General features: G+C 36.0%; 1 protein-coding gene across 8 annotated transcripts in view; it reads left to right on the forward strand.

The window, feature by feature from the left end:
- Positions 1 to 27,098, forward strand: part of DOCK9 (dedicator of cytokinesis 9) — a 144,185-nt gene that overhangs the window by 97,015 nt on the left and 20,072 nt on the right. For 5 of the 8 annotated variants that reach the window (XM_062566816.1, XM_062566819.1, XM_062566817.1 and 2 more), the window contains 12 exons: positions 840 to 973; positions 3,856 to 3,970; positions 5,644 to 5,710; positions 8,264 to 8,311; positions 10,093 to 10,229; positions 14,204 to 14,319; positions 16,384 to 16,521; positions 16,838 to 17,020; positions 17,645 to 17,758; positions 17,897 to 18,112; positions 19,833 to 19,890; positions 21,173 to 21,279. In XM_062566816.1, coding sequence (XP_062422800.1) covers positions 840 to 973; positions 3,856 to 3,970; positions 5,644 to 5,710; positions 8,264 to 8,311; positions 10,093 to 10,229; positions 14,204 to 14,319; positions 16,384 to 16,521; positions 16,838 to 17,020; positions 17,645 to 17,758; positions 17,897 to 18,112; positions 19,833 to 19,890; positions 21,173 to 21,279 — 1,433 coding nt within the window. Of the gene's footprint in view, positions 1 to 839; positions 974 to 1,422; positions 1,462 to 1,587; positions 1,762 to 3,855; positions 3,971 to 5,643; positions 5,711 to 8,263; positions 8,312 to 10,092; positions 10,230 to 10,724; positions 10,769 to 14,203; positions 14,320 to 16,383; positions 16,522 to 16,837; positions 17,021 to 17,644; positions 17,759 to 17,896; positions 18,113 to 19,832; positions 19,891 to 21,172; positions 21,280 to 27,098 lie in introns of all 8 variants that reach the window. The other 3 variants (XM_062566824.1, XM_062566820.1, XM_062566821.1) reach the window with 3 other exon arrangements.

The following is a 27,098-nucleotide window of genomic DNA, read 5'->3' on the forward strand; positions in this document are numbered from 1 at the left end:
TATCCACAGTGACTATATTTTAGACAATCCCTAGATTTGTACTTTTACTTTAGGTAACAGAGTCCTAATGCAATCAGCTATTTGGTGCAGGCCAAAATTTGCAGTCTGCAGATAAAATCTTTCTTGTGAAGTGTTTGTGGATTTGTTTGTCTTTCTCTTTCAAACCAAAACACAAAAAAACAAAAGCAGAACAAAAAAGAGGAGGGGAACTATTTCCTGGAGCTAGCTGCTTTGCTCCCCACCTCCATCAAAGCTGAGTTTTTTGTCTTGCTGCAAAGAAATAGGAAATGACCAGCTCTAGTCATTTCTGGCAAGAGCATCATAATCCATGGTTTTGTAAGTGATGTTAGAGACCACCTCTAGGTGGATTACTCTTTGCACAAACATGAACATCCTCCCGTCTTTCTTCTCAGTGTATTTTTCTGGGTGTTTTGTTATCTACCACAACTAGTGGTATCACTTACTAGTGAACAGAAAAATCGTATCAGATGAAAAATGGAGAAGCGGAGTTTTCTAAAAAATACACATTTTTTCATGTGAGTGTGTGCGTATCTGTACATATTTGTTTTTCATGTATATCTATGTATTTGTACAGAAGTTTGTGTGTATATGCATGTGTATATACACATTTTTGAAACCATGCAATAATTTATCTTCATTATATGTATGTAAATGTAATTACTTGTTTGCCTTCTTAAAAAGTGTCTGTATATATATTTGTGTGTGTGTGTGTGTGTATGTGTATGTATATATATGGTGGTTTTAAAAGTCTGACTAAACTAGGTAGTAACTGTTTTCAGTACACGTGTCGTGGTTTGATGGTCTTTTGTTTTATGTAGCTTCCCCATATACTACATCAACTCCAAACATCAGCTGTGTGAGGAATGCTGACTCGAGAGGCTCTCTTATAAGTACAGACTCGGGAAACAGTCTCCCAGAAAGGCAAAGTGACAAGAGCAATTCCCTTGATAAGGTAAAGCAAAACCAAAAACGACCTGTATTCATTAAAAGCTCATCCCATTTCTAACTTTTGTAATCTCCCGCGGGGTTGGACTTTTTAGAGTAGCTGTAGAGCAGTATTTTATCTAAGTTTTTCTGTTTAAAAATAGTTATTTTATCAGTTCTTTTTGCATTGCATTTATTAAGCTGTTATGCAGAAAACAAAAGAACAGATTTTTCAAATTAGAGACATAAGCAAGTAGCTGGTATTTCCTTACTGAATCAAATCACTAAATGAAGTACATTAAGAGAACTGAAATCTAGTGGTGACAACTTCTTTGATTTTGTGGGGACTTTTGCTTCATCCTCTTCTACACACAATATATGTAGCTTTTTAAATATTTTTTAAAACCAATTACTGCCCTTTCTCCGGGTGACTTTTCTTACATTAGTTTGACTTTTCTAAATCTTTTTACTTTAAACCTGTTACAAATTAGGAGTTCTGCCTGCGGTAGCTATGAAGTATTCAGTCATGTCTTTCTGGAGCTTGTATTGATACTGATCACATTTCATTTTCTTAGATCTTGTTGTGCGTGTCACAACATGTTAACTTTTTCCCCTTGACTCTGACATGCCTTCCTGTGGCAGAGAGAGAAGCTTCTCAGAAGGCACTCTGCTCATGCTATGCGCCCTAATGGAGAAGAAGAAGAAAATTCTCACCCTGCAAAGAAAAACCGTGTTACTATGGATTTTTCACTTCTGACAGTTCCAACTTTGCCAGAGAAAATTTTGCATGCTGCTCTCTCTCTTCAGTTACAAGAAGTATTTGTTTTCTGTGCTTGGTAGAGTTAAGCTGCTGAGTGAAGTGTGTGATCTGTAGTTTTGCCAGTTCTTTGCAACAGTTGAATCTTAAGGCAAATACGTACAAAGCAACCATGTAAGATGCCATTAAATGCTAATCCTGTAATAGTTTATGTACACGATTTAATTTAACCATAAAAATCCAATCAGGTTAAATATTAGCAGGATCTGAGTCTTAGTGTTTTTAATATAAATAGGACTAAAAAATATTCTTTGGAATTGACCAAGCAAATAAATAAATACCTTGTGTATATACTGTTGCTAAATGGCAATACTGTCATCTATTATTTAGTTTTCATGTTGTTAATTACTAATGTGTAGTGTTTTTATTAAGTGAAAGGGTTTTCAAAGGAAGCAATATCCCTTGAAAATTCTACTCTGGTCTGGCAATTTAGGTAATATAGGATTTGTGTTTTGCATGCTGTTAATATTTTCCCAGAATAATACTTAATCCTGGCTTATTATTTGTTGCTTTCCAAACTTTCTTTCTGGTGTATATCAATTGTTTCATGTACGTATCTTCAAATTTTTGCTCATTGCTTGATACCATTACTATAAAAAGTCGTGTTTTTGTTTTGATTTTTATTCAGAGTAGCACATAGAAGTACACTGGTGAGATCAGAACTTGCTGCAAGCGTAACACTTTCTGTTTTTATGTGTGCACACTTTATAGATTTTTTGAGATAATTTTTGTAGTCCTAGTTTTGGTCATGTACGTTTTCAACTGCTTCAGAAGGAATATTGTCCAGTTCTGGATAGTATCCTAAAAATCTAGGAAACTCAAATTAAATTTTTGCTCTACCACTCATTACTTGCCTACTTTATTTCAATATCCATGAAGTTGTACAGTAGCACTTCCTCACTGACTAGAGATATTTCAAAGATTGTGAGGTATTTATACAATATACAGTAATCAGGGTCATATAGGTGTGAGTTTCCTCTTAAATTACACTTACTTCTGAGATATGTACATATATATGTATATATAATCTTTTTTTCCCAATTTTGATATAGAGGGTATGTTTCAGTATGATTAATGTATCCTTAAAAAGATCAGGAGGACAAGGTGATCCGGCTTTCTTGTACAAACCAAAGAATTACATAGATCAATTTTATCAGACTGATAACTTTAGAGAAGACTTATTAAGTGACTTGCCTACCTTCCATTCAGATAAGTGACCTTCTATTCAAAGTGAGGGTTAAGGCACTCAAAAAGGACATAAAATATCCTTTAAGCAATGTAACATAACTCAGTTTTAACTGAGTTTTTTTTAACACTTGCTCATGTGGAAATGACTCTTTTAAAGATAAGTCACAGCCTACATCTCAGTTTTTATATTCTCACAGTTCTGTTTTCTGCTTTGGGTAGCTCTTTAGATGTACACTTTAAAAGATCAGTCATGGATTTTTTTTGATTTTGTTTTTTGGACAGACTTCCTTCAGTATTAAGTATTGCTGATTATACAGTCCCCACGTCTGTGGGAAGTTTAAAAAAAAAAAAAAGTCTTGAAGCTGAAGAAAGGTTTTTGAGGCAAGTTTCTTGCTCATGATTGGTCTTCCAGAAAGCGTACTATTCCCATACATTTATGTTTTCCTTGGAGTTCTTATGTCTTTAGATGGAAAGGCCTATCTACCATTAGGTTTAACACCTGTTCAAGAGCAGATTCTGTGAAAGAGTATATACGTATTGCCTAACAGTAGTGTCTATTTTTACAGTGTTCAAATAAGCAAAAAGGGCATGTCCACTTCTCCAATGTGCTTACCTATTCATAATTATCTTGACCGATAGTCACTGTTAGGTAACCTTACCTCTTTCCCTCTATTTTGGACAAAAAAAAATTGTCCAAAGAAGAAATAAAAGTGGACGAAGGTGAAGAGGCTTAGTCTGGTGTTTGTGTGTATAAGGTGTTGACCTGTCTTTCTCTCTATGAAACATTTTGTCTCCATTCTGAGATCCTGTTTCTGTTGCAGGAATTAATAAGATAATTTAAAATATTTTAGTTTGTTATCAATTCAAGAGCTTCTCAGCCAAATCCTTGTCTGTTTTCCTTTCAGAATCAACAGACTGGAACTTTAGGAAGTTCTGTAGTTCGCTATGACAAGCTTGATCAAGCAGAAATCAAGAGTCTGCTCATGTGTTTTCTTCATATTTTAAGAAGTATGTCAGATGGTAGGTAATTCCACCTAACTTCTGTAAATTTGAAGAGACGTGTTTGATTTTTGCTTGTGACTTAACACTTCTTAAAAACTAGCAAAATATTTCAGGTTTAGGTGCCATGTTGCGCCAAGTTTTACAGATCTATGTGGTTGATCAAATTAAATCCTGGCTGAAATTTTTTTAGCCACTAAATTTTCATTATTCCTTCAACGCATGAGGCAAACTGAAGGACTTGGTAAGCAAATACATGTTTCTGTGTGATTGTACAGTCTGGACTGGAGAATGGAAGTGAAGAATAAATACTTCAGCGTTCAGTAGGAGAGGATATTGCTAGTCCATTTCTCTGTTCTGCAGAACGTCCTGAATGACTGTGAACAAAACTACTTGATCGCTGTGTCTTTCCATTTTGGGAGTGGTGGTGTTTGTGCTTCTCCATTTTCCAGGAATATTTGCAAGATTATACATTGAAAATTCTGAAAGACTGAAATTATCAGGGGAGTGCACGCAAATACTGCATGAATGGCAAATCCTTTTTTTTTATAGGATTATACAACTATACAACTCAGAATTATCACTAATCTTGATCAGTGTTAAAAAGAAAAAAAGGGGACAGCCTTTGATATAGATACAGAATTTTTCAGTTTGTGCAAAATATGTCAAGAGTTGGATTATTTTCTGAGCATATTTTGTTGTTAAATCCTAAAAATCTGGTTTATGGAGTACTACTTGAACTCAAATTTATTTTACTCCTTAATTAAGAAAAAAATTTGAAAGGTTATAAATATTTAATATCTAGGCACATTTTTAGATTTTCATGTAATTACATAGATGATATTTTGTGTATACTAATTACAAGGAATAATAAAAAAGGAAAATATTTTTTCACTAGTTTACATTTTGTAATGTATTTATTAAAAAGAGTTTACAGGAAGTTCAGGTTAAAATTTACTGTTTTAATACGTTGATATAAAACTTGCCTCACAATGGGATGAGGGGTAAGTCTGAATTCTAGTGTAAAAGAACAAGTATCAAACAAACTTTGTCATAGATCTCAGTACTAATTTTGAATTTGTTAGCTAATTTTAAACGTTTCTGGCAAAACAGTCCATGTCTTGGCTGTGTAACTGCAAGCTTTGAAAAAAAACCATGTAGCCATTTTTTGGAGTCTGTGTGTGTCCCAGGTAATTTTGATTGGTTGACTAGTCTATGGCTGACCACGATAGCCCACCCAGTGCTGAAAACCTATGCATGGTAAAACATTGTGATTAAAACAAAAGAAAATTTGTAAATTTGAATTTAAAAAAAACTTTAAAATGTTGAGACCAATCTATAAAGAAGCGGATTATAAGACTGTTGTTTCAAACTATTCTGAAGTCTTCTATTCCAAAGTTTTTAGACCACTTAAACCATCACTGACTACACACCTGCTACTCTCCAAAATATGAAGTAGTATGGGAATTGCGAATTCATTAAAAGCATATTATAGGAATTCATTTAGAGAAATTACATGTGCAATTGTATAATCAGCTTCACGGAAATCTCTAAATAGTAGTAATCATCTGTAATTCCAGATTCTCTGAATCCTCATCTTAAAAACTAAGAACTGATATTTCTTCTTCTGCTTAATGCTTTTATGTGTTTGCTGCCTTTGTCATGTTTGGTTTTAATATTTTTCAATTTTCTAGATGCATTGTTTACATACTGGAACAAGGCTACAAAATCTGAACTCATGGACTTTTTCACAATTACAGAGTAAGATCTTGTTAAAATTCTCATAAAGTTATACATTTCACCTTGCTGTTAAAATTGTTAGTGTGGATTTAAATGTGTATGTATATATTTTTTCCTACTTGCAAAAAATACCATCAGTCTTCGTTTAGAAGTCCTAAACTTGATGTGCACAGTTGCGTGTCTGTCTATATTCCGTGATAGCTTCTGGAATTAGAGTATATAGAAGTGATCTCAGGCATGTTCTTAAACAGTGAGGAGTACTCAGACTGTTGCTGTACTCCCAGAAGAGGAACCAACTCTTTGGTTGACCTGTCTGCTTTCAAAACTGCTTGGAATGTGAACTGCTAAAATGGTGTGGTTACATATCAAAGCTGTTTGAGGTAGATACCTTCAGAAACAAAAGGGGCATGTCTTTCTGGCTTTCCCTTCTACTGTACTGTAAGGGAAAAGATACAGAAGGAACGTGGTATTTCTTGTCAACAGCTACACGCCAGCATTGGCTGATGCATCAGTAAAAAGTGAGGAAGCACTATCTGCTTTAAGTGAGACACTACAGAAGCTTTTCTACAGGCTATTTTTCTTTTTTTCCATAGTACAGACTCAATAATTATAATATCAGCAATTAATTTTGTTATGGAATGTGCTACTCAAAGTCTATTTTAGAAATGTGTTGTAGGTATGTGTTTTAATATATTAGTAAAGAGCATCTAGCAAAATAGTGATCGTACCAGAGACAGAACTGAACAAGTAAATGAGCCTAGTTAGTAGACTCTAAGGTGGAGGCATAAACCTTGACTAATTAGTGGCAAAACAGTATTTTGCTATTGGAGACCTCTTATTGATTTGTGATCAAATGAGCAATCTCAATTACTGACTAGCAGAGAAAGTTTCTATTACAATATAGAAATATTGTGGAATTCTGTATTCCTTGTGGAAACAAGGAATACAGAATAAAGTTCCCATTAGATTAATGCTGTGGATGATGCATAGTTCCTTGAACCAGCACAGGAACAGGGCTCATAGAAGTCTACCTCTTCCATTTCTAGCAGTATTTTACCAATATCAATAATGTTCATTTTGATTGTAACTTTTATTAATACATATTGTTTCTTATTACTACCATGAGGCAGTGTTTCTGGTAGCTACTTTCCACCCAAAGAGCTTTTTCTGAAGAGCTTAAAGTCTAAAAAAAGACAAGGTGACATGAGAAAGGAGAATGAGGTTAACATGCAAACAGAATGACAAGTCTGAGGGAGGCAAATGCTGTTCTGATTCTAGAGTTTGGAGGTAGCTAGTCTACTTAGGGTCTGAGTACAAAATGGAGCTGGTTTGAAGAGGCTGTTTGTCATCTGCCTCCCTCATTCACACTGACATATGAAAGAGAAAGCCTGGAAACTATCTTTCAGTTTGGATTTACACTTTAATGAATGAAGAATTCTTAGAATATTGTTACCTGAGAAACAAGAGGAACTGTATTAAGCCTTATGAATTATCTAGAGAATTATTTTCAGCGAGAAAACGGTGATACTAAGTAATTAATACAGCTTCCATCCACGATACTATTTTTTTTCATTTGAAAGTGACTTCTAATTTATTTGTTAGTCAGCAGCTTTATATACTTAACAGTCTTGGAGAAAAGCAGAGGCACCTGAAAAGTTAGGTTATACTGAGAATATTCTGGATGGATCTGAAACTAGAAGTATTAGGATTGTTTAAAATATAACAACATATTGAACATGGATAAAACATATTGAAGTATGGATTTTTAATGAAAAAATACTCTTATCTTTTAGGATGTACCCTTGTCTTCTGATTACTGTAAAGCTAGTATAAGCAGTTTCCCTTTAAAAATAGGGTTTTTTTAGAAAATATTTTCTCTTTAGAAAAGGGAAACACATTGTTATTGTCTTGGTATCTAGAGTCCTGAAAAAAAATCTTTCTAGGCCAAGGAGAAAGAATCCAGCTTTATTGCTCTTATTTTAGCTCTTACACATGTTTTGCAAACTGTGTACATGTATAATGTCTGGTTAGCTCTCTGCTTCAGTTCTTTGCATGTTACTTGTACTGGATTGCAGTTCCTTTGGAAAATAGCTATACCTCATTTCATATAATGAAATTTTGTCTGTGATAGTTGTGGCTAAACATTACTCTTCTATAAATATTAAATAAAAAAATCCATTCAAAAATGAAGCACTTGAGCTCTGTGTTTACTACTTCCTAGGGTGTTCTGTTCTTTCCCTTTTTGGCTCTTCTAACTTGTCATTATTAGGCTCATACCAGCTGTTTTGATTCAGAGTATTGAGATGGGTGTGATCTGGAGGCACCCCTGTTTGTCTTTTAATATTAATCCTATTTGGACAAAAGTAAGAACCATAAATGACTGATTTCAGAAGGAGCCATGTCTAGCTTTTCTTGGCTTGGGGAGTGGAAAGGAATTTTAAGGATCAGAGAAATTAAGAAGTTTTATAAGTATATAAAGTCAATTAAAAATAATAGTTGAATGATTCCAGCATACATAAATTTTACAAGCTGTTTTAAGTGTTGCTTCTCTGACTTATTATGTGTTTTCTACAGAGTATGCTTACACCAGTTCCAGTACATGGGAAAACGATATATAGCCAGGTACTGTGTGGAATTTAAATTTAGCAGTCTTGTCCACTAAGGATAGTAGTGTGTACAATATGCCTTGAATCTCTTTGACAAGTATATTGTGTGACAATAGAAAAATTACTGTAAAATAAACAATTTGAAGTACGCAACTGCTTACTGCATTATCAAATCTGTGTCCTAACTGAAAATTTGATATCTATTTAAGAATGATGGGAGCAAGTGTGTTTTAAAGTAATTTATTATAAAGGTTTATAAGTGCAGCATTTAACAGATGGATTTTACAGGAGCTTTTGTTCATTAAAATGAAGTCTTTTGGGAAGAATTAATCCTGTAATTTAAATATACTCTATATTCACTTGTGATTTAACAATGACAGTTGAAATGTTTTAGAAATTTTATATATAACTATTTTACTGAAAGATGAATAGCGAACATTCCAAAGCTGTTATTTTTTACCCCAAAGACTGAAGATGCCTGTATGCTCCCATTGAAAGCTCCTTAGGAGAAAATCTGTGGGTGTCAGAAACTTTTACTGTATTATTTGAATATTTTTGTATATTTTTTATGCAAAGTAGTTTTATAATAGAGTAAAAGATAGTAAACTGTTTATGCCTCATATTGTGCTTAACATGGTGATGATGTTGTAATTAAACTTGTGAGTTTTAAATACTAGCCCTTTTGAACTCAGTAAAAAAGTTGTTGCTGACTTTGGATGGTAACGAATTTTGACTAAGATGTTAGAATTTTAATTTAGATTTAATAGCATGTAAATATCTTTTTACAAACAAAAAGCTTTGGACTACCTTCCTGGAGATTTTTCAGGAGGAATGTAGACCTGAAAGTCTATGGCCAAAATGAATCCAATTTTTTAAAGGTTTTGACTGTAACTCTTCTGCTTCAATGAACTTCAAACTCTGGATTTACAGGATTCTGCAATTTTTAGGGTTTTTAGAAATGCATTAAGCTAATTTGACTAGTTTTCAGAAAAAAAAGCACTTCCTTTTTGTTGACTGATCACTTAATCTGTGTTGCATGTTATGCTCAAGTAATTAAGCTAAAGAAATCATCTTGTGTACTGCAGAGGTGTTACTCTCCCAGTAAAAGTAATTTTCTAGTCTTTCACATTGTCATTACACCAAAGTATGACACAATCAATGCACTCACTTTTAAAATGCACAAGTAACAGAGTAAAAGGGAACAGGGAATTGTGTAATTCAAGCACTGGTTTTTATTTTTCATCAGCTCTGGTGGTGGTACACAGTAGGAAGTTAGCCTGTACTGATTGCTAACACAGATCACTTTTCTGTTTTCTTCACTTGATTGCTGCAAGTTTAACAAAGTATATGGCTCTTCTCCCTTCCTGCTTGGGTAAGATGTACATGATAATACCTCAGTTAATTCATGCTCTCCTGTTGCATGTAATCTTTCTAATTTTAGCCTTGTGTGTCCTAACTTTTTTCTAAACTTTGTACAGTCAAAATAAAGGATTTTGGTTTTGGATTCTGAATATTTTCAGAATATTCGTGTTCTCAAAAGCTCTGAAGTAAATTGATTTCAAGAGCAACTGCTTGTGTGCTTTTGCTTTCATGCCTTGAGGTTTTTTAAGAAAGAGTTTGCTGTGATGCTTTTTTTTAAGCTACCTATTTTTGTTTTATAAGTAAAACAGTAAATAGGTTGCATTACAATTCTTTCTGTAAAACTTCTTGTGCTGTAATTGCTTAACTAACATTCCTATCCTGCTGCAGTTTGACATGTCTAACTTTTGCTTCTATCCCATTTCACCCATCTTGCAGGAACCAGGAGGGGTTGGGATCCATAGTTCATGATCGAAAATCTCAGACATTGCCTGTTTCCCGTAACAGAACAGGAATGATGCATGCCAGATTACAGCAGCTGAGCAGCCTGGATAACTCTCTCACTTTTAACCACAGTAAGTTTCATGACAACGTAACATTCATCATCCTCGACTAGTACCACAACACCAGAGACAGGACACAGCCACACCAGTGCATTTCAATGACTTTTATTGTTCTAGGTCAAACAAGTAGCTGTAATCAGTCCCACGATCTGTTCCCTGCTTTGCAACAGAACAGTCAGCACTGGCTGATGCCATAACATGGAGCATGGTTAACTACAGCATATTTTGTAATTATATTTTAGTCATTTTTTAAAAAAATTACATGCACTTGAACTCTGTGCTGTGCATGGTTACAGGATGTATGTATTTTTGTGCATTGGCTTAACTAGATTTCTTTTTTTTCCCACTTTATCTAGCAATTAAAATATGCACTTTGACCATATCTCCATGTTTTGACATCTCCTAGAATTATGTTCCTAGAATATCTATGAAGAGTGTGATGCCCGTGATCTAGTTTGTCTGGAAGTGAAAAAACATCCAATAATGAAGTGATTTTTCTGTTTTCAGTGTGAGAAAGATATCAAGTGTTCTTGGAATTTCTGTAGACAATGGTAAGATTTAATCAGGTTGAAGTCAGCTTGTGTAAGACTCTGTATTAAAAACTAAATCTGCTTGTCCTATCTTATTATGTATGCTCCTCTTAAATTGCAAGTTATGCTGTGTATAAATTATTTTGAAGCATCATTTTTAAAGTTTCAGTTTCAAAACACAATGAAAATGATTGACTAGTCCAGTAAAATACAGCACTGACTGAAAAGAAATGTGTGTAGTAAAGTAATTTTGTGAGTTAACTGTATGTTCCCTATACTCATTCTTTTGTTTCCCAAAGCATACTTTACTGTCTATTACAGGTACTTAAAGCCTTTTAACTCATTGTCTGCAATGTAAAACAACAGATGCCCTAGTAGCATAAGACTTACAATGTAACTAGTAGAAAAAAGAAAAATATTTTTCTATGTTATAAGCTCATTCTCTCACCTTCTTTAATTAAAAAATGTAAATTTTTGAATTCACAATATGAGAAAACTGTATAGCAGTCATGTAAGCGGCATTGCTATTGCTGTATCATACTAATTTCTACATATTTTTAATACAGAAAAGAAAGACCTTTTACACTATATGAGTATATTTCTAGTATTGTGCAATACTTGTAGTAGGTAAAGATTGATTTAAAAAAAATTCTCAGAAAAATAAAATGGCTCTTTCTGGTCTCTGTATGCAAAGAGATTTCATATTTCCATAACTTAGCAAGGTTCCCTGAATTTCGAAACTGAGCTAAAGGTTTTTAATAAACTCGTGTCTATGTTGAAAAGATACTGTCAGCTGTTTTCCATCTAGACTGAAAGAGATTGTCAAGGAAGGTATCTCAGATAACTTTGAATAAAGTGATAATAGCTTTTTAATGCTGGATGAGTTGTTGAATGAGTATAAGAATATTACTCCTTGTATTAGCTGTGGTTTTATAATGTGAAAATTTGTTGCTATAAAAGCCATGTGAAATGTGAAATTAGGTTTTATATATTTGATTCTTTTTCTTGCCTAACATTCAGTTTTGCGTGGCAGTCAGTCTGTATCATGCATCTAAGATAGTGTTAAGAACCCTAATAAATCTTTTGGGTATCCTGTATAGGATACATACAGTAAGGATGTACCTGATGGAGGTAGTTGCTCTACTACTTCTTAAAATCATGATCCTTTGGCAAGACAATTGTCTATAAATGTAAATTATAACCTTAATATCTCCAGTACAGTGTGAGAGAAATTAGGCCCCTGTAAAATGTTTCAAATTTTTGAAGCATATCAATATGAGCAAGCAGGAAAGTAGATTTGTATGTATATTGTTGGGGATGGAGGAGGGGAGGAAGCTCAGCTGAACACACAGCAACGCACAAACACACTGAAATATGAGAGACATACCCTGGCCTGCAATAGTGGTATACAAGCATTGTCTACCTCACAGTCATTAGAGATGATCACATTTTCACAATTTTTAGGTATTTTTAAATCCGGTTATTCTGCATTAGTGTGAATGTATAGATTCGTTCCAAAACACATGCATATCCAGGCAGATGCAAATATTAGATGTGGTAATTGTAATGCCGTAATTACCTGTAAATTACATATGAGAAGTAGATACTGAGTGTGTTATTACTGTATTCTTCATGTAAAGTTGTCTTTTCTAAAACTATAGCAGCTTGAAACAACTTCAATTTTTAGCATATATATGAAAAATCACTGCTAAATCAGTCTTTTAACTGAGCCCAGTTGAGTTTCCCTTTTAGTTTACATCCTGCCCAAATGTTCTGTCTATCTCTAATAATAATGCAAAGTAGACAGAGTGGCTGGTTTGATTGGTTGGTTTTAATTATCTATGGAAAGAATACAGTTGTAACTGTTTGGAATCTTCTCCAATGGCTACAGCTTTTATTTGTGATTTATAGTAATCCTTACACAGTTCTTCAGATCTGAAAGTCCTTTTTTATTTTCTGGAAGAGCAAGCAAATTATTTTTTAAAGAATTTTCCCCCTAACCTCGATTCATTTTTTCAAAATGGTAAGCGTGTCTTGGTATTATCAATAGTGCCAAAACCACAGGCTAACATAAGAATTTCTGGTCACCTAAAGGTGACTGCTTTGAAAAAGGGTTGTTCTTCAAATATCTTTAAGGAAAAGAACACTCTTACTTAGAGAAAAAGTGTTTGAAAAATATTGGCAAATGGCTGTTGTGCTAAAACTTGTTTCCAAATGCAACCTGTTCCTTTCTGTCCTTACAAAAATGAAGAAAGTAACTGGATTGCAGCCGTAAAAAAAAAAAAAAGAATGAGGGAGGAGGGAGAGGTGGAGGCAGATAGAATGTAAATGATGATAAGAAAGAAGTGTCTTCTTCCTAACAAAAAGCATCTGTCAGTCCACAGAAACTAGTGGTTATTCTGGCACCTTTCCACTGTTTGGGAGAGCTATAAGGCAGGTTTTTTTCGCTACATTATAACTTTTTTATTTGCTTTGATTTTGGGCTTCATATTTTAGTTCTTAAAAACAGAGACAGATTCCAAAAATGACTCTTCTTTTTAAGCTACATATTGCACTAGGTCTGCTTAGTTTGGATCAAAGAGGGAAAAAAAATCTGAACAAGCATGCATGTGTAGCTCAGATTGGGAAGCAGAGACTGTGCAGAAAGTAGCCAGGTGTCAATATAAAAAGAATGTCCTTTCTTCTTTTCTTAGCCTCAAAAGTTTATGCTATGCTTTTCAGTGCTTTAGCAATGCTAAGTTGACTCTAAGTCTCATGTGTCACTGTGATCTGGACCAAATTTGTGTAAAGCAACCAGGACACATTTGACAATCTGATTCTGAAAGTTAAGTGTTAGCAAACATAACCAATGTATCACACTTCAGCATTGGTTATGATATGGGTTTTTTAGATTAATTAAGTACAATATGGAACTAAAAGCAATCAAATATTTTGATCAAATCTGGAGCTACCTCACGATATTGCTACATACCAGAATTAATTATTTGGGTCTTCAGCTGCATTCTCATAAGTACATTATCGTAGTCTTTCAATTCTTAGTGTGTTTTATTTTTATAATGATTAATTTTGAGATCATTATAACATCTCTAAATTACCAGTCCGTATTTTCATCTGTAACTCCATCCTATCCTTTTAGGGTAGCTCTATAGATATATACACATATTTTAAATAGCGGGCACTTAAGATTTTAATTGCTGTTTAGTGCTTCTGTTGTTAACATTTTTTTTGTACTTGCTATAATTTATAATCTTAGGTAAATTTGCTAGAATAATTGTATATGCACACATATTTGAAAAGTGTTTAAAATCATATGAAATATTATTTTATATTTAATATAAACTTTTGTCAAACTTTTCCCTTTTTGTTAAACTTTCCCTAGCACAGCAAGCCTTTTGCAAATAAGAACTGTTGAAGTGAGTATATCAAGCACTTACACTTTGTTTGAAATTTCTGTAGGCTATGGCCACTCAGATGCAGATGTTCTTCACCAGTCTTTACTTGAAGCAAATATTGCCACTGAAGTTTGCCTTACAATTTTGGATACTTTATCATTATTCACAATGGCTTTTAAGGTTTGTCCTTGACTTAATGCTGACATGTCCTGTAATTATCTTTCAGAAAAATTACTTTAAAAAAACATTTTTAAATTTATAGTTTATATTGTATAGTAATAACACATTGCATTTTTAGCATTTCTAGTATTTGATTTCACTTTTAACACAAATATTTCATGGTTGTGTCATTTAGTAGCTGATAACCTGTCAAAGCAAAATGCTTTGTTAAATATGTCTTTAGTTAAATATTGCACACAGACGTACCTCTTTCATGGAAAAATGTAAGATTATTGCCTAAAAAAAGGTTCTACATCTGAGTCATGCAAGTATTACACTTCAATCAATAGTAAATCCACTTGTTTTAAATAGTGCAGGTTCAAAATTTACATGCCTGAAAAGTTAACAGTAAAGCTGAATATAATATGAAAGAGACTGCTTATTGATCAACAGTAATCTGTTGGAAACTCTTTACTCATCCTTGCTTTTTCTAAAAACATATCCAGAAACCTCAGTGTCTACTTGATATTAGTAGTATAACTATCTTTTAAAGGCCCTTTGGTGTGATAGATGTATTATAATATGACAAGGCTATAAGTTATGTTTCGATGCTATCAGGTTTTTATATTGGCATTGGGCAGCTACTCTTTAAGTAAGACAGCAGTAATCTCTCTGTGTGTTGCTTTTCTGTAACTTTAGTTTTTCCTCTGTGCGAGCCACCTTTTTAGTTGTATCAGTGTCCAGTAGATCATTTGCATACCTTTCCTGTTTGTTTTTTCAGCATTCTTAAGTATTGTTGGTGAAACTATTAAAAGCAGGAATGAAAGATTTAGCTTGTGTTTCCCATAATGATATCAGTGGACCTCTTCGAATCCAGGTCCTTGTTTGGAGATCAGAATTTAATTCTTAACTATTTTGTAACTACATTAAAGATAACTTATTTTTTTCTTCCTTTTATTAGTAGCTTAATTAGATAGTGCTTAGGGCCAGTTCTCTCCGTAGGCTTCATAATGGAATCAAAAATGAAGGTACTTAGCAAATTTTAAAAAGTAGGAACAATGAACACTACTCTTTTAAGTAACAGCTGCCTATCACACTTGGAATGACAGTCCATCAAGGTTATCTAACTGTAGCATGTTCAGAAAGGAGATAGTATACCAGAATAGTGTGCAAGATCCAGCCGAGACAGACAGATGATCAGGAGCATATATTCAATTGCACTAAAACACATGTAAGACCTATCTGCTTCCTTTGGACATAATCAGCATATTACATGGCAGGCCAGTATTCAGTGCAGCTTTTAATGTAGGACCTCCTTTTTAACATTTTTAATATTGAGGGTACCTGAAATGCTGAGGACTATGCTGAAACTCTGTTGCCTGCATCCTCATAGGTAGAAAAGGAGACATCTGCGGTTAGACATCTTTTCCGTGTTTGAGAGAACATGAAGTGTGCTACAAGAGTCCAGGTCTATTTTAGGCCCAAAGTACCTAATCTAACAATTTTTAAAAGATTCTTTGAGCTAATATTTCCTTAAAATTTACCTGAGATAGTACCTTAGGTTCTTGATATAGATAAAACTCTGAGAAGTAGCAAATATTTTCATCCTTAACAGCCTTTTTGGTTTCAATTTTAGGACAGTAAAGGAAGGTGATAAGCGGGTGGGATTGAGTTTTGGTAGGGAGGGAGGTTTAGAGCATTGTAAGAGGTACTACTATGAGAAAATTCCACTACCTGAGCTGCTAAAGCTGGTATAACCAATGTGTGTTAATAATTCGAGCATGCTTCTCAAGGAACTGCTAATAGTTACTGATTTAATTAACAGCTGTTAAAAATCTGTTATCATTGTTTTATAAGTCTACATAAAATCCAACACTTTCCTTATAGAGCAAAGTTAATAAAATATTAGATCTAATTAAAGTTAAAATTTGCTTGCATTATTTAACATTGTGATATTATGTAGATTATTTTAAATTTCCTGCTTGTTTGAAGCAAAAGCATTTTGGATGATCTGTGTATATACTTTTAGAGTATTATAAACATATTGCAGAGCAAAACTTATAAATTCTCACTATCAATTTAAAGAATCAACTACTGGCTGATCATGGGCATAATCCACTGATGAAAAAAGTATTTGATGTATACCTCTGCTTCCTTCAAAAGAACCAGTCAGAAGCAGCATTGAAAAATGTCTTCGTAGCTTTAAGGGCACTTATTTTTAAGGTAAGAAGTTTTATAATAGTTAATCTTCAGTTATTTGTCTATTTTTTTAATTAACAATATAGTCCATAAACATTTAAAAACTAAAACCCCAAACTGAATTTGATAAATAAGGACTGTGAGGTTCCCAAAACAACATGAGTAATCATTCTTTGAATTGCTATAAAAATTATTTTGTGTTGTGAACTACTATAATTGATTTTTTTAAAAAACATTGTTTGGAAATATTAATATATTTGTATTTTTCTTGACACATTTATTTTATCAAGAACTGAAGTTAGCTTTAATGGATAACTTTTCTCTTCTGCTTTTTCCTCAGTTTCCTTCTACATTTTATGAAGGTAGAGCTGATATGTGTTCTGCATTGTGCTATGAAATTCTTAAGTATTGTAACTCCAAACTGAGCTCAATTCGTACTGAAGCTTCACAGTTGCTTTACTTCTTAATGAGAAATAATTTTGATTACACAGGGAAGAAGTCTTTTGTTAGGACGCATCTGCAAGTTAGTATACTTTATTTTCTTTCATGTTTTCAAATGTTGGGTTGCCTATGCTTGTAGATGTGCAGTTGCATACAACTACGCAAAGTCCTGTCAAATAGAGCCATAAGAAAGATGATTTTGGATTCAACCAAGGGCAGTACTATTCAAGGTTAAGAACGGAAAGAAGTATGTTCACTATGTGAAAATGGAAACAGTTCAATGACTCTGTGTTTCCTAGGAAATACAACTTTGTATTTGTGAGCAGCAGGTTTTCTGTTTTGTAGATATTACTTTTGAAATAGCATACCTTGTTATATCGGAGGAGGAATAGCAAGCACTTAAAGCACCTCCAACAAAACAAAAATACATAGGAAAGTTGTGTGTGTTACTTTTACAGCTCTGACTAGTTCATCTAAGCAGTTGTTTTTTAGACCGGAGGATACCAGTGATAATTTACACAAACTGGTTTCTCATAAAATTGCCTATGTTGTTATACAAGTAATTTTTGGAAAAAAAAAATCTGTCAAATACAATTTCACTTAAAGAAATAGTCTTTCAATTGAAAAGAACAAAACCTTTGTAATTGCTTACATTTCTGAGTTATTTCATGAAATGTATACTAACAACATGTTTGTTTCTGTCAAGGTTATTATTTCAGTAAGCCAGTTAATTGCTGATGTTGTTGGAATTGGAGGAACTAGATTTCAGCAATCCCTTTCCATCATCAATAATTGTGCCAATAGCGACAGAATTATCAAGGTCTGTTTTGATTCTTCTTTTCATGTTGTGGAAAGACTGCTTGAAAACTGTTTCTTAGTGTCTTTTGAAATTGTTTCAACTTTTTATTTTGCAAAGAGTAGAAAAAGAAAATAGTCACTTAACTTTTCCTTGTTTTAGCATACTACATTCCCTTCTGATGTTAAGGATTTAACAAAACGTATTCGTACCGTGCTGATGGCTACAGCTCAGATGAAAGAGCATGAGAATGATCCAGAAATGCTTGTGGACCTCCAGTATAGTTTAGCAAAGTCTTATGCTAGTACACCCGAACTAAGGAAGACATGGTTAGACAGCATGGCAAGGATTCATGTTAAAAACGGGGATCTTTCAGAAGTAAGTAAATAAAATTGAACTATATTAGCTTCCTGATAAGCTTAACTTTCTTGAAATTTAAAATATTGTGTGTAGTTGTTAGTGTGTAATACAATAAGGGTTTTTTTATTATTAAATTTTCACTTGTTAGTAGATTAACTTCAATGGCAAGGTTTTTAGTCTCCTGAATACATCTGTAAGTCATTCCCGATCATTTATGTAAGGCATATGTTTAACTACTATAGCTGATATGCAACTGCCCCAGGAATCCTCAATATAAACAGTGGTAAAGGCAGAGTTACTTACAAGTATCTTTTAGTTATCAATTGCTAAAACACTTTAAAAGCCACTCCTTATGTTTCCCTCCAGGTAGCTTTACATGATTTGTTCAAATGATTCTAATTCATGCAGCTTACCAGTAAAAAAAACCTCAATGTACTTAGCTATTTTATTGTTCAATATAATTTTATCTGACTTTACCGTGCTGTTAAAATATTTATTTCTAGGAAAGGGCAGTAGCAGGAGAGGGGATTTTTGTCTTGATCAAGTTTAAGTATTTTTATCAGCATACAGAATGAATTTAGGCTCTTTCTGGAAGTTTGTTTCATCTGAGAACAAATCTTGTTGCATCACATCACTCAGTGTCATAAAAGTATTTGTTACTCTTAGCATCGTGTGAGTGAATATCTACAAGAGATACTATCTGCTACCTTACTTATTCATGTGTTAATACTATAATTCTTTTATCTATATGGTGGCAATGCAAAGAGAGTAGGCAGTATTTCATCTGTGACTAGCTTGCATTTTGAAAGAAGCATCTCAATTTTTTGCTGGATGCCATATTTACTCTTCAGAAATTCTTTTTGTAGTTTTTCAAGTCTATTTTTAATTTGTGATTAAATAAAATAGAACCTTAAACTATATGGCTAGATAAGGACCTCTGTAGATCACTTATTCCAACCCCATACAAAGTATGAATTAGAGACGATTCTGAATAGATACTTAAGGTTTTACCTTCAACTCCAGGATCTGTAATTCTACAGCCTATATGTAAACTATTCCATTGCAAATCAATTACAGTTAGAAAAATCATTTGCTATTCAGCACAAATCATTTTTACTTAAAGAGTAATATTGCATCTTTTTTTGTCCTTTCTGTGGAGAAAAGTGATCATTGTCTACTTCTCAGAAACATTTCAAATGCTTGAAGATTACTCTGCCTTTCTTTTTGTCTTCTGTTTTCTAGACTGTACCAACCAAATACCTTCAAATTCTGTATATAGGTTAAATCTCTGCTTTTGCTGCTCTCAAATGGTGTCTCTCCAGTTTTTCTACCTTTTTCTTGGTCTGGGGCAGTAAACACGCCAAGCAAGTTAGCAAAAGCACCATCAATATTGAGCAGAACTATTATCTCTCTACCTTATGTAATATATCCCAGAGATTTGCTGGGTTTACCTACAGGATGGCATTATTAACTTGTAATCCATGGTCATTCTCAGATAGTGTACTGCTATCCTTCTGCTCAGTGCTCCAGTGGGAAAAAATGCTCTTGCACAGTTACGGTTTTGCATAAATATAATGGAGAATCGTTAACCAGTTATAGGACATCTTCTGCAAGGCAGCAAAAAAGAAAACAGAAGAAATTATCTCAGAACTAAGGCTCTTCTTATGTACTTAAGTTGTTTTTAATAGTTCCACTAAAGAACAGTAATTTCTGACATTTGTTACAATTTCTGTTTTAGGCAGCAATGTGTTATGTCCATGTAGCAGCACTGGTTGCAGAGTATCTCACACGAAAAGGTATGATTCTGAAATCTTCCATGTTTGTACCTTTGATTATAGTTTAAGAATATCGTTAGTTTGCCTGAGGAATATGTAGGCAGAAGTGCTCAAGAAAAGCTTTCTGACTTAACTGGAATGTATATCCACGTATTTAACAGCATACTTGCATACTTACGTGGAAGCATTTCAGATGAAAGTGAAGCAAGATTTCTTGGAAAGTAAAAATTTGCGCTTTGCAGCACAGTCGATAATAGCTGAAGCCAGACCCCTTCTTACTAGCCTCATCAGTAAGTGTTCTTGCTCACTAGATAATCCCTCACTGAAGTAGGGAAATCTGTCATTGCCTGAGAAGTTGAAATAAATTCATAAAAATCTTCAGCTGTTGAGTCAGTTATACTAATGCTCAGAATGCTTTGCTTTTCTTGATGTTCTGTGCCAGCAGCTGTCATCAAAAAAAAGATTTGTGATGAGCCTTGGTATCATTTAAGATTGAGTCACAGTGAAGCTTCTGAAATTATTGGAGCAGGTTGGAGGGGGATGGGAAAGATAGTTTACATATTAAACATGTGCCCTGCAAGAGGCACAAAAGGAACAGGAAAGCTCTCTTGTAGACCTGTGCCTTTGCTTTATTTTCAACTGTCATACAAAGGCAAAGTTAGTGTGTTCTGGACGTAAATGTTTCAGAGTAACTCTGCCTACAAAACATGAACTCAGCATCATAATCAATCTTAACAGATTTTTGGACATTTCTTCTAGAGATCTGTTTTTTCCTTAATAAAAGCCATGTAACCTTCTCTTTTCTCATATACCTGACTGGGAACTTTAAGACTTTTGATGATGTAGATAAAGACAGAGTGGAAAACTGAGCTGCAGTCTAAGTTATTAATATCTTTTTCCACACCCAATAACAAGTAACTAGTAACTACATAATCTGTGATTTCTTTGTGTGACCTGCTTTTTTTCCCCCCCTGCTGTTGTATGGAAGTTATTTCCTCTCTGTAACATGGAGGGTCGAACTTCTGCCTGTGGTATTTCCAGGGACAAAACAAAACTATCCAGAGAGAGTCCAGATATTAGAATTTGGGGGCTTTTTAAAATCTATTTATACTTCAATAATGTGAATTCTAGGATTTTAATCACATAGAGGGAGTCTGGAATTTTTTTTATTGACTTTGTGTAAGTATATTTAAATATGTCTTCTGCCGCATCTGGCATCACAGAATGGTCTGATGTTTTTCTGGTGGACAAATTATTTTGCTGATATTAGATAAATATGTATATTTCTCTTTTGCAAACGTAGGAATGTTTAGGCAAGGTTGTACTGCTTTCAGAGTAATCACACCTAATATAGATGAAGAGGCTTCAATGATGGAGGATGTTGGAATGCAAGATGTTCATTTCAATGAAGTAAGTAAATGTAAGAATGTTAGAATGAATGCACATTAAAAAAGGCTGTCTATTTTTCCAAGTTTTCTGTTTTACTCTTGAGGCTGACTAACACGACACATAATATCAGTCTTTGTTTAGCCACTATTATCTCTAATACAGAAATAAAAAATATCTGAGAACTGTTTTTCTGTTATGATTTACCCTGTGTATGGTGAAGGTGTATGGCGGTTTGACTGTGCAAACTGACTCAATATTACCAGATTTAGTAGGAATACATGAACGATTTAGTGGTGTAAGTCTGGATCTAGAGCTAGGGTTTCCTATGTTTTGCTCTCAAGCTCTTGTACTGCTTTGCTGTATAGTTTTAAGACAAATTCTTGACCTACCTTTTTGTGAGAAGACAGGAGGGGTCAGAATTACTTTAAATGAAAAATGTACTGCTTTTCATTTCCAAAAATACCTAGTAACAGATTGTTTTATTGATTTAATGTGCTATCTTCCTAAAAGTTCTCATTCTCCTGATACAGCTTGGAATCTAGCATATTTCTGAAAGCAAATCGCAAGTTGCTCTGAATGAGCCAAGAGTTGGGTTTTTTCTGATTACTGTTGGTGGAAATGTTTTTTAGAAGCTCTCATGAGTTTATACCTGTACTGCTCAAAATGCTTGTCAGAGCTAAATTCTTACATATTTTTTTTAATTAGAATGTCTTTATTCTTTTTATGACAACATGTGTATCTACTCCCTGCAAAAAGAACATACTGCTTTTTCTGAGTCACTGAACCCTGCCCAAATTTATTTCCATTTCTCAGTATTTCCATGGAACGGAAGTAAGCCAAGAATGAGACTATAAGCCTGTGAAGTTTGCAAAGGAATTAAACTTTGCCAAATTTCATTTTTTCCTGCATGCAACCCATTTAAACTTCAGCATATTTAAGATTAACTGGTTAAATATTGAAAAAAGTTACTGTTTTTCAAATAAATTGTTATAATTCATCCCAGGAATAATAATAATAGGAAAAAACTGTTTGTTTTTTTAATGAGACTAAAAATGATGGATACATTAAGATGACTAGTATCTTACAGATGTACTTTAAAACACATATTGTATTTGCTTCATGAATAGGAATACACTCAAAAGTAGAAAGTTTCCTCAATATGTGCTTATGGAAGAGAAACTATATTGGTCTCATAAAAAAACTTCCTGCATCCGAAATGGATCAAGTGAGTAGAGAAGCAGGAAAGTAGAAACATATCCTTCAGGCTGTACTTCACTACCACTGAGCAAAATGATGCTCTGATGAGAGTTCTTCCTGTGCATGTTAACATGAGAATCATGTAGAAATTCTTTCTTAGAACTTGGGATTTTCCTGGATGTTAATCACTTCAGAGTTGAATCCCTCAAATAATAATTACAAGTATTTTAGAGAGGTGGGTTCACTCCATGTGTCTGAGAGGATACAACCTTATTTATTCATATAACGTCTTTCTAATTTAAGTGAAGTCTACCTCTAAGTCAATACTCTTTGTAGTTTCTTATTTTAAAAAAGTACTTCTCAGGCCAGGGTTACAGTGACTCATTTCCTAAACTAGCCAATGCTTTCCTAAAAGCAAAGCTTTGTTATGGTTTTTGATGAAGTTATTGTGTGTGCATTTTGTTAAAACGATTGTTTACCCAAGCAGCCTATTCCACAGTATAAGCCTAATTCTTCTTTCAGAAGTAAGAGCTTCTGTGTGCCAGAGATTACATGGCAAAAGACTGGAGCTAGTAATCCTTTCCATATTAGTTTTTATTCTAAGTGGTCTATTTGTGAGCAATCTGAACAGTAGCCAACAGACCTGTATGAAGTGCCAGATTACACCAAAAAAACCCCAAAATGCGCACGCACGCCACAGACGCGCACGCACACATACACACACACGCACAGACACACACACAAAAAAAAAAGCTTAGAAACAAGTTAATTCAGTTTTTTTTTTCCAAATATAACTGCCAAAATACATTTCCATCACAGATACTAAGTCAATATCTACCTTCTCACTTGTTTCTTCCCATCTCTTGTTAGCTATGACATTTTATGAGAGGAGTTATCCTAATGAGCAAATCTATAACTGAAAGTTCTACTTCACAGCACTTCCTACCAAAAAGGAGCTTGTTTTCTAAACCTTCAACCTTCCCACGGGAAAACAAATTTAGATTCTCAGATGCCAGAAAATCATCCCATCTTCTATATCTATGTTCTAGCTATACAATAAAAACTATAGTCCAAGGCAAAACAGGAAAGGTGATTTTTATTCCTGTAAAAAAGAATCCATAAAATTCAAAATGTTTGTTTCTTCATTTTGTATGTATGAATGCCATAGTCAAATAATTTTGCAGTAAAATATTGCTCCAGGGGAGACATTTCCACAGCCAGAAAACATGTGTGTGTGGGGTGTCATACAGACAGGGTAAACAACAAAACACGGGTTGGGGGGCCTCCAACGGGTGCATGCAGCCGGGGATGTGCGTTTGGGACATGGCTGTGGGCGACCCCCGTACACCCTTCCTGGGAAACCTGCAGGCATGACCACCTCTCTGAAACACCAATGCACGCAGCATGGGGGAAAAACAGGAGGAGCTGGAGATCTGTGTGCGATCGCAGGGCCATGATCTCGTTGCAGTCACGGAGACATGGTGGGATAGCTCTCATGACTGGATGCTGCCATGGATGGCTATGGGCTTTTTAGGAGAGACAGGCCCAGAAGGCGAGGTGGTGGAGTTGCTCCTTATGTGAGAGAGCAATTGGAATGCATCGAGCTCTGCCTAGGGGTGGAGGAGGAGGAGGCAGTCGAGAGCTTCTGTGTAAAGATGAAAGGGCAGGCTAGCATAGGGGATGCTGTTGTGGGTGTCTACTACAGGCCGCCTGACCAGGAAGAGAAAGTTGATGAGGCCTTCTGCAGACAGCTGGAAGTAACCTCAGGATCACAGGCCCTGGTTCTCCTGGGGGACTTCAACCACCCTGACATCTGCTGGAGGGGCTACACAGCAAGGCACAAACAGTTGAGGAGGCTCCTGCAGTGCATTGATGATAACTTCTTGTCACAAATGGTGGAGGAGCCTCTGAGGAAGGGTGTCCTGCTGGACCTTGTCCTTACCAACAGAGAGGGACTGGTTGGAGATGTGAAGGTTGGGGGCAGCCTTGGCTGCAGTGACCACGAGATGGTGGAGTTCAGGATCCTGCAGGAAAGAAGTAAGGCAACAAGCAGGATTGCAACCCTGGACTTCAGGAGAGCCAACTTTGGGCTCTTCAGAGACCTACTTGGTGGAGTCTCATGGGTTAAGGCCCTAGAAGGAAAGGGGGGTCCAGGAGAGCTGGCTAGTATTCAAACATCGCTTCCTCCAAGCTCAAGAGCGGTGCATCCCTATGAGTAAGAAGTGCAGCAAAAGGGGCAGGAGACCTGCATGGGAGAGCAAGGAGCTCTTGGCCAAATTCAGACAGAAGAAGAAAGTACACAGAATGTGGAAGAGGGGACAGGCTACTTGGGAGAATGATAGGAATGCAGCCAGAGTATGTAGAGATGTGACAAGGAAGGCTAAGGCCCAGCTGGAATTGAGTCTGGCAAGGGATGTCAAGGGCAACAGGAAGGGCTTCTTCAAATACATCAGCAGCAAGAGGAGAACTAGGGAAAATGTGGGCCCACTACTGAACGGGGCAGGGGCCCTGGTGACAAGGGATAGAGAGAAGGCAGAATTACTGAATGCCTTCTTTGCTTCAGTCTTCACTGCTAAGGGCAGCCCTCGTGATTCCTGCAGCCTGGACGTGAGGGAGAAAGTCCGGAGAAGGGAAGACTTTCCTTTGGTTGAGGAGGATAGGATTAGAGACCTTCTGGGCAAGCTTGACATCCACAAATCCATGGGCCCAAAAGGGATGCACCCATGGGTACTGAGGGAGCTGGCAGATGTTGCCAAGCTGCGCTCCATCATCTTTGAAAGGTCCTGGAGAACTGGAGAGGTGCCTGAGGACTGGAAGAAAGCCAGTGTCACTCCAGTCTTCAAGAAGGGCAAGGAGGACCCAGGAACTATAGGCCAGTCAGCTTCACCTGCATCCCTGGAAAGGTGATGGGACAGCTAATTCTGGATGTCATCTCCGGACATATGGAGGAAAAGAAGGTGATCGGGAGTAGCCAGCATGGATTCACCAAGGGGAAATCCTGCTTAACCAATCTGATAGCCTTGTGTGATGGAATGAGTGGCTGGATAGATGAGGGGAGAACAGTGGACATTGTGTACCTTGACTTCAGCAAGACTTTTGACACTGTCTCCTGTGGCATCCTCCTAGAGAAGCTCAGGAAGTGTGAGTTAGACGAGTGAACAGTGAGGTGGATTGAGAAGTGGCTGAAAGGCAGAGCTCAGAGGGTCGTCATCAGTGGCACAGAGTCTAGTTGGAGGCCTGTGGCTAGTGGAGTCCCCCAGGGCTCAGTACTGGGTCCCATCCTGTTCAACTTCTTCATCAATGACCTGGATGAGGGGATGGAGTGCCTCCTCAGCAAGTTTGCTGATGATAGCAAGCTGGGAGGAGTGGGTGACACACCAGAGGGCTGTGCTGCCAGTCAGAGAGCCCTGGAGAGGCTGGAGAGCTGGGCGAGAGAGGAACCTCATGAGGTTCAACAAGGGCAAGTGCAGAGTCCTGTACCTAGGGGAAAATAACCCTAGGCACCAGTACAAGGTGAGGGCTGACCTTCTGGAGAGCAGCGCCGCAGAGAAGGACCTGGGAATGCTGGTGGATGACAAATTGACCATAAGCAAGCAATGTGCCCTTGTGGCCAAGAAGGCCAATGGTCTCCTGGGGTGCATTAGGAAGAATGTTGCCAACAGGTGGAGGGAGGTGATCCTGCCCCTCTCCTCAGCCCTGGTGAGGCCTCCTCTCGAGTACTGTGTCCAGTTGTGGACTCCCCAGTGCAAGAGAGACATGGAACTACTGGAAAGAGTCCAGCGTAGGGCTGCAAAGATGATCAGAGGACTGGAGCACCTGCCCTATGAGGAACGGCTGTGAGAGCTGGGCGTCTTCAGCCTGGGGAAGAGAAGACTGAGGGGGGATCTTATCAATGTGTACAAGTACCTGAAGGGAGGGTGTCAAGGGGACGGGGACAAACTCTTTTCAGTTTTCCCATGTGACGGGACTAGAGGCAATGGGCAGAAATTGGAACACAGGAAGTTCTGCCTGACCGTGAGGGGGAATTTCTTCCCTGTGAGAGTGATGGAGCACTGGCACAGGTTGCCCAGAGAGGTTGTGGAGTCTCCTTCTCTGGAGATCTTCAAGGCCTGCCTCGATGCAGCCCTGTCTACCATGCTCTAGGTGACCCTGCTTGAGCAGGGGGGTTGGACTAGATGATCTCCAGAGGTCCCTTCCAACCTTACTGATCCTATGATTCTATGATCACTATACATTCTTAGATCTGTAACTGTATCTTGGTCAAGGATTTTTTTTCTGGTGATTTTATAGATTAAAAGAAATTGCAGTTAAATTTCATTCATGTGTCCAAATGTGTGTGTTATAACTAGAATCTGAAGTGAGATTTTCTGTTTCTTTTTTTGCTTTTTCTCAGTCTGAACAGTTTCTCAGATTCAAAGGGAGTAAGTGGAGAATGAAATATATATATATATATATATATGTTATATATTTTATATACATAAAATAAGAGTATGTGCATCTCCTTTAGTTCTTTCTGATAAGAAAAAGAGTTATTTTATATTTGATCATTACTAAGTTTCTTCTGCTATTTATTAAGCAGCAGGTCCCAATGCAAAGGGAGGCCGTACAGTCTTAAATTAGTGAGTGTCTTAACAGGGGAGGGG

Source organism: Rhea pennata, chromosome 1 (assembly GCF_028389875.1).
Source record: "Rhea pennata isolate bPtePen1 chromosome 1, bPtePen1.pri, whole genome shotgun sequence".
NCBI lineage: Eukaryota > Metazoa > Chordata > Aves > Rheiformes > Rheidae > Rhea > Rhea pennata.